Below are 12,023 nucleotides of genomic sequence, written 5' to 3'. Positions count from 1 at the left end.
AGTGATAAAAATCATGTTCCTCTTTTGTAGGAAGTAGCCAGCTCTTGATTTCAGATGACTTAAATCAGAGTGAGAAAGAAATATGACAGTACAGGAAATGGCTTTTAATTATCGGTGTGTGCTCAGTTGCTCAGTCATATCTGCCTCTTAGTGACTCCATGGACTATAGCCCACCAGGCTCCTCCGCTTATGGAATTTTCCAGGCAAGAATACTGGAATGGGTTGTCATTTCCTTCTCCAGGGGATCTTCCCAACTGAGGGTTCAAACCCGTGTCTCTTGCATCACTTGCATTGGCAAGTGGATTCTTTACCACCGTGCCACCCGGAAAGCCTCTTTTAATGATTAAAACAGCAGAAATATGAAGCAAAGCTGGAGTTTTTTGAGGAATGGACTGTATTTCCTCTTTTGTGAAGAGTGTATTATTTATTGTTAAGTAACTGATAACTTATCAAGAATATAGATTGTGTTTTTGTACTATAACAGATAAAGTAAGGGAAGTAAAATACTGTGATACAATAAGGGAAGTCCAGCTTTGAAACCTAGCTTTATCATTTCATATCTTCATTTAACCATTCTAGGTTTTATATTTCTTATCAGTTTAATAGGGCTAATGATGCTTGTATAATAGGGTTTTTGTGGTGGGTAAAAAAAATATACATAAAAGGAGCAACACAAGGCTGGAACATACTAGATTTTTAATGCCCCAAACATTTTGTTTTAGACTAACTTACCTCTAAGGTCTCTTCTAATTCTAATTTTTTTTTAAAGTCTAAAAACATTTAAAACATATCAAAAAGCCTAATTTTGATAGTAATAGTTCTACATTTCTCCCATACCAATCCTTTTGCCAAAGTTGCTCAGAAAACAGTCATACCATTTTTGAGATTAATGTCTTTTATAACAAGGAGTCTAAAGTCCACTTTAATTTGATGGTTCATGTCAAGATTGTCCTCTTATCTTACAATTCATTTCTGACTTCCAGAGAAATTTCTAGTTCTAAACAAAGTCAGTCTGCCTCTTAAGGCCATGGTATTCCTTTTATTTTTTTGAGTAAGTCCCTGAACTCACCTGAACCCCAGTTATAGTTGTTTGGTTTACTCCAAAAGGTTCTGTAGAAGTGACTTCTAACACAGCAGTGCCTGCAATGGAACCAGCTTTCAGGAGCCCTTCACCATCCTCCTCGATGACAGATGAATTAGGGAAACACTTGAGGACACGGGAACTCACAAAGGCGGCCCCTTCCCTAGGGAATAAATGGGGGCAGGTGGCATCTCTTGGGGGCTCTGACTGATCAGAAATAAAGGAGTAGCAATTGCCTAGACCACTATTAGAGGCTGTACTCAGAAAACTGCTCGGTTCTCCTTGTTGTGTAGTTATTTGTTCCTCAGGTAAAAGTCAGCCTTTGGATTATGCTTATCTCCTTAAAAATCAAATACTATTATATATTTATCATTAAAAAATTATTTGGTGAAAAGAATTAAAAACAGGTAAAGTCAGCTTTTCACATCTGTGGGTTCTGCAACCACAGATTCAACCAAGCACAGACTGAGAATTTCAAAAAGTTCCAGAAAGCAAAATGTGAACTTGCCTTGGACTGGCGACTATTTACATAACATTTATATTGTATTAGGTATTATAAGCAATTTAGAGAGAGTTTAAAGTATACAGGAAGATGAGCATAGGTTATATGTACTATAACCTATAAATGCACTATAAATACTATACCATTTTATATAATGGATCTTTGAGTCTGCAGATTTTGGGGGCAAGGGTGGGTCCTGGAACCAATCCTTGGTGGATGCCAAGGGACAACTGTATTCAAACAAATACTTGTACATGAATGTTCACAGCAGCACTATCCACAATAGCTAAAAGGTGAAAACAAACCAAAGGTCCACCAATGGACAATTAGATAAACAAAACGTAGTATATTCATATAGTGGAATATTATTCAGTCATAAAAAGGAATGAAGTACCCATACATGCTACAGCGTGGATGAACCTTGAAATCATGTTAACTGCAAGAAGTCAACACAAAAGGTCACATGGTATGGTTTCATTTACATGAAACATACAATATTTAAATCCACAGAGACAGCTGATTAGTGATTGCTAGGGACTGAGAGGAGAGGAGAATGGTGAGTGAGTGTTTAATGGGTATGGGTCTCTGGTGATAAATGAAAATGTTTTGAAACTAGAGGTAATGGTTACACAATACTGTGTATGTACTAAACACCACTGAATCAGACAATTTAATTTTATGTTATGTGAATTTCACTTCAACTAAAAAATTTATTTGTGAGTTAGAAAAATCACCTAGAAGGCAATAGTTCTTTTATGTGCAGTGTTTCACTGAGGGTAAAGTTAGATCCTAGCCTATCTTCTTCTCTATTCTCCTTACCTGTTGGTATGGAGTTTGAGCTGAGAATTCATGGACATCAGAATTTGTTCAGGCTGGCACTCTGGATAGAAAAGTTGAAGTTTTTCAAACACCTGGAATGAGAAAATGATGCTTTCCTCATTTCTGGAAAAGACAAATGATGACCTTTACTCACAAATGGACAAACTACAAATCAAGTCTGCCTGACTGCAATTTAGCCCAAGTCCCACAATATTGCTTTCCAAAATGAGCCAGGCATTTAAAACATATTTAGGTAGTCTAGAACATATAACCTAACACAGCCTGTTTCTGACTACAAGGGACTAGGCATAGTTTTTGCACTTACCATATCCCCTATATTACTTAGATATTAGTATAAAATGATTTTGAAATTTCTAATTTTAGTTCTAGTAATCTAAAAAAAGATTTGAGAATGAAAAACCTATACTATTAAATTAGCAAGGGCACTATTTAGGTCTTCTACCTCCCAGTAAAGTGCTTTTTCCTCTACCCCTCACTGAATCAGGGAACCAAAGCCAAAACAAAGGATAAAAAGAAAAGAAAAAAATTAATCCCAAATCCAGAGGTAGAGAAATTTATTTTCTCTATACAAAATATATTTTTTCTTTGAATTCTAAAAACAGTAGGGCCATTTAACTTTCAGCTTGAATACATCTATAGAAACTTCATACTCTTACACCTTACCAGAAGTCAGGACAGGATTTCATTCTACCTGTGAATATAGCTAAGTGGAATGTACCATAATATCTATCTATGTTAGGCAGAACAAATCAGAACTTAATTCCCTTTAGTTACCATGGTGTTTGTATACTATTCACTGTGTTGGGAGTTGAATGCATGTGTTGTAGTTTGTAAGGTCAATACCCATAGACAAACAATTAGCGGAAATAACAAAGATCTAGAAACCCTAAGCCTATTTTAGAGATCCCTCTAGCAATTTCTCTATCTCTATCTAGACAAACTCTTCATGGAATATAAGAGAATATAACTTTCTTCTCCTTGATAAACAAAAACAAGATTTAGGTTTGGGATCTTACCAGGATCTGAACTTCATCAGACAGTTCTAACAAATTCCCCTCGAACTGTCCAGACGAACTGTTCATACAGTGGACAGTGACTTTGATATTGGTCCGACCAGCTGCTTTTGTGTGGACAACCATGGCAAAGTTATTCTCTACTGGAAGTTGCAGAAAAACCTAGACAGGAAAGGGATGGATTAAGAAATATTCATGAATAAACACTGTGTCCTTCCCTCTTTGTTGAAAATAGCTATCCAGAAGAATTAGAGTTCCAGACTTATTTTCTTTCTTCATTTAAAATTTTTAAAATTATCTATATATTTATGGCTGTACTAGGTCTTCACTGCTGCACGCAGTTTTCTCTAGTTGCAGACGGTGAGGGCTATCCTCTAGTTGTGGTGTGCAGGCTTCTCTATGTGGTGGTTTCTCTTGTTGAAGGTCATGGGCTCTAGGATGCGTGGTTTTCAGTAGTTTTGGTACAGCAGTTTAGTTGCCCCATGGCATTTAGGATTTTCCTGGACCAGGGATTAAACCTGTGTCCCCTGTATTGGCAGGCGGATTCTTATCCACTGTGTCACCAGGGAAGCCCATTTTTTTTTTTTTTTTTTCTTTTTGTGGCCACACCACACAGCTTGTGGGATCTTAGTTCACAACCAGGGATTGAATCCAGGTCCCCTGCAGTGAAAGCACCAAGTCCTTATCACTGGACCACCAGATAATTCCCCCAGGGTTTTTTCATATTTGTTTCTTTTCATATTCCCAGCAACACAGTCACCCCTAAAGTACACTTCTGTGTTCAGTGCTCAACTAATTCTGGAAAGATTCCTATACAAGAATTCTCATCTTGAAGTCAATTACTTGATAGGAGAAGAATGCAAATGAAAAAAGGGGTTTCCTAAATGGGTTGAAACAGTACAACCTGAGATCAGAGAGAAGTTAGGCAATCTACTCCTGGAGTTCATAGTGATAACAAGGGAGGAAGACGACAAGAAAGGGAAGCCCCTGTTTAGGACAATGTTAAACTAGCTGACAATTTCTCTATTTGCTTTACTTCCCTTCTAGTCTAGACTAGATAGGATTAGACCTTGATGGACTTCTGCTGAGAGAGAAGGGAGGTCCAACACTAAGGCAAATGCTGAAGTAGGCACTTGCCTACCTTTTTGGCAATTCCATTCCTATCATTTATTTCATGTCCTGTCTCCTCTGCCTTTTTGCTGTCTGGAGCCCTCAAGGCCTTCCTTTGCTCACTTGACTCAGGAGTTCCAAATTCCAAAATCACCTTTCCCTCCATCCCTACATAAAAATTCCCATTTCCCTCGTGCAGATTTTGATCAATTGTCTGGAAGAAGTTTTATGCTAAAGAACAAGTGTTTTATAATTGTTTAATTCAACTGAATTTCTAAATGGTGACACCACAGAGCAGGAAGTCTACCTTGTAGGACATTAGAGACCTTTCTTCCTTTTTTGCTGCAAAAAAGTTTTAATGTTTCCATTTGGTCCAAGGTTTGGGAGAGGCTTCCAGGATAGTTGAAAAGCTGCCTTAGTGGTTATAGAGAAGGGCTTCTGGTGTCATGCAAAAGCCCTCACACCAGAGGGGCTCGTCAAAGGCTGCGGGGCTCCAGAGGCTCCAAGTCATGCTTGAGGGTGAGCCTTTAGAAGAGATACCAACCCAGTTCAATCTGGGGACCAACCAGCCTGTGGAGGTTGGTCAGGTGATCACCATTTTCTTGATGAGTTTTACCTCTTCATCTAGGACGCAGCTCTCTAAGAAGTCACAGAGATGGGGGTCTGCATGGGCAGAACCCAGGTCATGGAGATCCAAAATGGCCTGGCTCAGGTTCTTCTGCATGAGTGCAGAGGCTTCCATAGGATTCTGGGTTTTACCCACTCACCTTCAGATGCTACCGCATGTCTTGAAAGAGGGTGTAGCCACTGTGCTGGTTTTGCATTTTCAAGAGATGCCCGTAGCCCTCGCCCTGCTCATCAGCCAATTCGTGGAAAAAGTGGCCCATGCCCTCCAGAGCCACACTGTGGAAAAAGTGGCCCATGTCCTCCAGAACCAAACCACATCATTGCAGTTGAAATAGAAGCCCACAGAGAGGTAGGTGTAGGAGGCCCACAGATGCTTGTTGACCAGGTGGTTGATGATAGCCTCCATGTCAGTGGAATAATTATGACAAATCTAGGAGTTCATAGTTGATCAGTAATAAGGAGTTAAGCTCAAAAAATGATGTTGGCTGGTCCCTGGTGATCGCAGACAGCTGAGTGACTGATTCCAGTGGTTGCAACTGAAAAAAGGGTTGGCAGGTAGTAGGAGGCTGGGGCAAGGGAGTGTCTTTGGGTCTGTTCCATCCAAGCACTATTGAAGCAAGAAACAGATCCACGGAACTGCCAAATGCACTGCCCGTTACAGACCTTTGTATTTGCCCATTTCATCACCCAGTTTGTCTATGTGAGGTCAAAGGCTGGGGAAGAAAATCTTGTGTAGCTCTCAATCATTTCTTCTGTTAGAGAAAAGAGTGCTTCTTTAGACAAGAAAATAAAAGGAAGGAAAAAGTAGAGCAGGTGCTAATAAGGCTTATGCCATCCCTTCCTTTCACACAATTCCTATTTGCTATCCCTTTTTTTCCTATTTGGAAAAAAAGCCAAATCCTTCTGCAGAACTCTACCAAACTAAGTACAGTTATATCCCTTTTCAGTTCCAAGTATAACCAGGCTCTGTGGAGTCCATGACAGAAGACCCAACCACTAGAATTTCCTTAGATTATAGATCTAGGATATTTTCAGAAAATTGGAAAATTTTTAATTTTTCCATACTTTTCTTTGTAACTGGCTCCAGAAATGACTAATTGTAGCTTCTATAACCCCTCTGATCTCTTTTAAGGTCTAACTCTAATTCTTTGTTTTTGTAGGCACTGAATTGTGACCTGGGTATCTTGGTCCCAGGTTTCTTCTTCCTAAGGTAAAGTCCAGACCTAGGTGGCTGCCACTGATCCTGGACCATCTTGGGTGGGTTCCATTAAACTGATGATCATGTAATAATGTCATGAAGTAGGTAAAATTTGTCTGCAGTATCCACTTCATTTTTTTTCTTTTCTTTTCCAGATTTCAGAGTAAGTGCTAAATGCATTAAAGTATAAAGGCTATTTAAAAAAAAAAAAAAAACACAAAGATTCATGTTGCATTGTGGATTTCCTCAGTGGCCATCATGAGGGGCTTTGGGCATTTCAAAAGCAGCAGGTGCTGAATTTGGAGAAGCCAGTACCACCGTGGAAGAACAGTTTAATTAACTATCCTTAAATTTGCCATTGATATAAGGTACTCAGTCCAGAATCAGTTGCCAGTTGGTGGCCCACACAAGCCCTATGACACCCATAGCACCCTACGTGCACGAGGGAAGATTCCAGTTCTTCCCCAGCTCCTAGTAGCATGGGCCCAGAAATGTGCTCAGCAACCAGCTTTCTTAAGTCTTAATGTCAACTGCCCATCATGTAGCACAAACATGATTATTAATATAATTAAGTATGTCTGAGTATGTTGAAAGATTATATCACATATTTAAACTCTATGTATAAATACTTTATATTCATAATATGTTATTCATGTAACACAGTTATTTGTTCACAAATGCAACATTATACAACAGCAAATGTATCAAAGGAAGCAATGCTTTCTTAAGCATTACTTTCTTTTTTTTTTTTAGTTTAAATATTTGCTTGCGGTTTATTTTGGGTTTTTCTAAATAGACATTCACATCTGTAAACAATAGGATGTTGGTTTCAGCCCCAACCCCAAATTCCTTACAAGTGTTTGTTCTCACACATTGGCTAGAACTGCCATGTGTTTTTTAGTCGCTAAGCCGTGTCCAGCCCTGTTGTACTCCATGGACGGTTGCACACTAGACTCCCCACGGGATTTCCCAAGCAAGGGTACTGGAGTGGGTTGCCATTTCCTTCTCCATTAAGCATTACTTTCTTAAGAGCTCTTTCCAGCAAAGTATGTTAAATTTAAACTCTAGGTATACATACTTTATATTCATAATATATTATTCATGTAACACAGTTATTTGTCCACAAATGGAACATTATATAACAGCAAATGTATCAAAGGAAGCAATGCTTTCTTAAGAGTTCTTTCCAGCAAAGTATGTTAAATATTGTGTAGTATTATCTGAATACTCAAATTTGGATTCTTCATATGATTTTCAGGTTTATAGCATTCACAGAACAATCAGAAATAGTAAGTAATAATGTTGTGTAGTTTAGAAGGAAGTCAGTCTAAAACCAAGGATGAAATAAAATAAATCCCTAAGGTAATATGTTAACAGATATGTTCATACCTCTGAATGCCTGGGCACTAAATCCAGTACATCCCTTTTGCTCATGGACCAGTGGAATGTGAGCCCAGGGCTGGCACTGCTGAAGGAGAAAGGGGTCTGGGTACTGGTCACTCCCATGACATAAACTGGCATCTGAAAAGGAAGAGTGGTTTTGTGCTATACCTCCTGTCCAGCTGGCATTATCAACATAATGAACCTAGAACAGAACCATCATACTGACCTCAGTAGCTGTGATGAGTCGAGTTGCAGCTGCAAGGATTCTAACAGCCCTTAGCTGTACAACCTCAATCTGTACTTCATCCTGCTCAACAGGGTGGAGAGCAAGCTTAGGCTAAGAGGGAATGTCTATGGGGTAGACAGAGATGCTTATGACAACTCATTTGATTGTTGTTGTTTGGGGCATTCAACAACAATGACAACAAAAATATGCCATATATATGGGCTTTTTGTTGTTGTTGTTCTTGAAACAATTTCTTAAGCATAGGGACTATGTCTCATAACTAAAGATTACATATTTCCCATGGGCTACGGACACCCTCCCCATCACTACTTCCTCCTCCACCTCCCAATATGACTCCCAGATGGAAGAGCAGAAGCAGAGCAGAACAAAGAACCGATACCTGGGAAAACACAATGACTTTTCCAGTATCTTCATTTACTGTCTGAATGGTGCCATGGACCACAGCTCTGCCAACTACTTTCCCTGTAACTTGGCCCCTCCTGTTAACAACAGCCACAGTCTGATTACTGATGGAGAAATGAATGATAGATTGAGGCTGAGGGCCACCTTCAGACATCACCTGAAATTTAAACACACCAGTGAATGCTGGAGTTTGAGGAGAAGTCACATCTCCTTTTCCAACATTCTGTCTGAGCAACTCAACTTCTTCACCTTCCCCCACTTTCCAACCAGCATGTGCCATATCAGCTCAAATGCAGATAAAATACAAGTGCTATAAATAATCCATGGGATTCCAAGAAGTAGTTCATACCATGATTATCATAGAACAAAGAAAATACTAATTTTCTTCTTTATCAGATCCTGTTGTACTTGGTTGAGAGTGGACAAGGGAAGGCCAACAGGAAGAGGTGTATATGTGTATTGGGGTGGGGCAGAGATGGGATGAAGAGAAAGGCTCGTTTTTGGCTTTAGGATCACCTGCATCATGTTAGTTGGAATCAGTGTCATTTTCTCTGGAACAAGTCTAAATGGAGGAAACACCTTGAAGGAGAAAACCAAAAGGACAACAGTGGTTAACTAGAGTCAACTTCACGACAAATGATCATGCAGCTTACTCTAAGGGAAAAAAAACTCCTAATTATGTACAATGAAGTTGTATACAAAGACAGGTATTTTATTTTATTTATAACACAAATTTTCATTTTAATAGCAAAAAATTATAAATTACTTAAGTGAAAATGCTTAAACAAGTTATTATGTATCCGCTCACTAGAACAAAAGTGGTCATTAAAATTATGTTTACAATTACTTTTTTTGGCCATACTTCACAACTTGTGGGATCTTAGTTCCCCAACCAGGGATTGAACTCATGATGTAAGCAGTGAAAGCAGAGTCCTAACCACTGGACATTTATAAAACTTATAAATTTATAAACAAGATGAAGTATGAATTTTGGATGAGATAATTTCCTTACTTCAATTTGCCGAGGGGTTGATGTGAATTTTCTCCCCATCTTGTCCCTGGCAATAGCTACAAGTGTGGTTTGCCCAACAGTGATAGCTCGAAGGATATAATTTTCAGAGTATTCATCTTGTTCCTCCATTAGCCTGAAAAGACCCATGAATGTCTAGGTGAGAAAGATTTGTTTTTAAGATTGGCCACTTATACATCTTTCTAAGATGCTTGTGGGATCTTAGTTCCCCAACCAGGGAATGAACTCAGGTACATAGCCCTTAGAATGCAGAATCCTAATCACTGGACTCCCAGAGAATTCCCAATCTTCTGCTCATTTTAACTCAGGTTAAGAGGAACTGCCAGAAAATAACTTTCAGAGTCAAGACAAAGTTCATAGCAATGGCGGGAAGCTTCTGAAGGGCAAATATTTGTTCTAAGTCTTCAAAGGAAAAAGGGCAATATAAACATAGCCTGGTAAAACTACAAATACTAAATTGCCTCAGAATTTCTGTATTTTTTCTTTTGCAGAGGGGAATACCAGTGCCTCTACTTCTAGATAGAGTTTTTGAAGGTCCTCAAGCCTGAAGCATCCTCAAAGGATATTATCCAAGAAGTTCCATAAAATAGAAGTGTTAATGAGACACATATTAGTCCCAAAATAAGACATCTGAGGATGTGAAAGGGGTATTTTGTCGAGAGTTGAGTGTGGGAAGAGAATGTGGGCTGAAAGGTACTATGACAAAAAAGGAAAGAAGAAAATCTGAAATACAGAGAAGGCAATGGCACCCCACTCTAGCACTCTTGCCTGGAAAATCCCATGGACGGAGGAGCCTGGTGGGCTGCAGTCCATGGGGTCGCTAAGAGTCAGACACGACTTCACTTTCACTTTTCACTTTCATGCATTGGAGAAGGAAACGGCAACCCACTCCAGTGTTCTTGCTTGGAGAATCCCAGGGACGGGGGAGCCTGGTGGGCTGCCGTCTATGGGGTCGCACAGAGTCGGACACGACTGAAGTGACTTAGCAGCAGCAGTGACTATATAACATCCAGCTGAAGACTAGCAGGGGGGTACTCTTTCTGCCCCCTTCTGATGCCTATGTCAGAGGCTTTCTCTATCTCCTTTATACTTTAATAAAACTTTATTACACACACAAAAAAAAGAAAATCTGAAATAACCTAAGGGAGAGATAACCAGACTACCAGGAGGGATATTCTCATGATAATAAACTTAAGGAGAAGGAAGAATTGAAATGGTACTCACGCCAGGGTCACAATGGCAGAAGCCAGTTGCAATTTGAGCTCCATGTTTCTGAAGTATTTATTTTGGAACGGGCGTTTGGAAGAGCCAAGAACCCTCACAGTTACTAACACAGTTTTACCTATTTCAACCTGGTAGTTAAAAATAAAAATTAAAAAAAATAATTCAAAGGTAATTTAGTAAAGCTGTCTCATTTACGTAGGGCAGTTTAATGCAGAGGTGGCAAGGTTGCACAGAGTCGGGCAAGCCCTTTGGTTAATGCTAAATGTTCTTGATCAGCCTTTGAGCAAGTAAGCATAATCTATGTATATTCTTTTCGGACAAGGCAATGGCACCCCACTCCAATACTCTTGCCTGGAAAATCCCATGGACGGAGGAGCCTGGTAGGCTACAGTCCATGGGGTCGCTAAGGGTCGGACATGATTGAGCGACTTCACTTTCACTTTTCACTTTCACACATTGGAGAAGGAAATGGCAACCCGCTCCAGTGTTCTTGCCTGGAGAATCCCAGGGACGGGAGAGCCTGGTGGGCTGCTGTCTATGGGGTCGCACAGAGTCGGACACGACTGAAGTGACTTAGCAGCAGCAGCAGCATGTGTATTCTTTTAAGCTGTTCTTTAACACTCTATCTTCATCATGATATTAATGTTGGAATGGTTTTCTTTAAGGGCAGGTATTTCCATTAACATTATCAAAGGGCCTGGCAAATACACACAGTAGCTGAGCACAGACTATATTAAGTGACACTAGTGAGTGAGAATGACACCTGCTTCCCTTAAGAGATACAGCAAACATTTCTTACCTTATCAATCAGATCAAGCTCCAGCTCTTGTATGTCTGACACCGTGAGGTGAGCCATTGCTGGACCCAAGAAAGCCAAACACAGATCATAGACCTCCAAGGTGAGAATTCCTGGATGTAATGGAACTAACTAGAGGGAAGAAGATTGCAGCTGGATAAAGAAGCAAATATGCTCCAAGCATATGAGAGCAATTATTTCTATCCAAATAGAAAATACAATATCTTACTTTCTTTGTGATAGGAACTCTGAGAAGTCACATTATAAGTTTCAGGCATAGCATAATATGTTCCCTTAAAGTGATGCTTCAGTTTGTGGCAAAATATGTACCCTTAACAAATATTTATTAACTGATAAAGAGCAAAGTTTAAATTGACTGATTTCAAGCAGAATCCAACATACATATCCAGTTTTTAAATTATGAACAGGGAAAGGATTCAGGAAGAAAATCAGGTACATTTACACTGCAATCACAAGCAGGGAGAGAGACCACAGGGTGGACCGATACTTTGTTTTTCCTTCTTGTACTACATACAGCTCCTGCACAGCAGTATGGTTTTTTACATCCTT

The 12,023-nt window shown here is 39.5% G+C and overlaps 1 protein-coding gene and 2 pseudogenes across 1 annotated transcript in view; all 3 read right to left on the bottom strand.

The window, feature by feature from the left end:
* Positions 1-12,023, bottom strand: part of NUP210L (nucleoporin 210 like) — a 99,676-nt gene that overhangs the window by 18,567 nt on the left and 69,086 nt on the right. The window contains exons 21-30 of the mRNA XM_027532137.1: positions 11,457-11,585; positions 10,658-10,785; positions 9,416-9,548; positions 8,920-8,982; positions 8,381-8,560; positions 7,981-8,061; positions 7,761-7,892; positions 3,440-3,598; positions 2,403-2,494; positions 1,070-1,244 (exon numbers count right to left, since the gene is read on the bottom strand). Of these exons, the coding sequence (XP_027387938.1) occupies positions 1,070-1,244; positions 2,403-2,494; positions 3,440-3,598; positions 7,761-7,892; positions 7,981-8,061; positions 8,381-8,560; positions 8,920-8,982; positions 9,416-9,548; positions 10,658-10,785; positions 11,457-11,585 (1,272 nt within the window). The remainder of the gene's footprint in view (positions 1-1,069; positions 1,245-2,402; positions 2,495-3,439; positions 3,599-7,760; positions 7,893-7,980; positions 8,062-8,380; positions 8,561-8,919; positions 8,983-9,415; positions 9,549-10,657; positions 10,786-11,456; positions 11,586-12,023) is intronic.
* Positions 4,138-5,615, bottom strand: LOC113886427 (annotated as a pseudogene).
* LOC113882322 lies at positions 5,593-7,306 on the bottom strand (annotated as a pseudogene).

This window comes from Bos indicus x Bos taurus, chromosome 3, assembly GCF_003369695.1.
Source record: "Bos indicus x Bos taurus breed Angus x Brahman F1 hybrid chromosome 3, Bos_hybrid_MaternalHap_v2.0, whole genome shotgun sequence".
NCBI classification, from domain to species: Eukaryota; Metazoa; Chordata; class Mammalia; order Artiodactyla; family Bovidae; genus Bos; species Bos indicus x Bos taurus.
The sequence above is the reverse complement of the archived record's forward strand: the minus strand, read 5'-3'. Positions and strand labels throughout refer to the sequence as shown.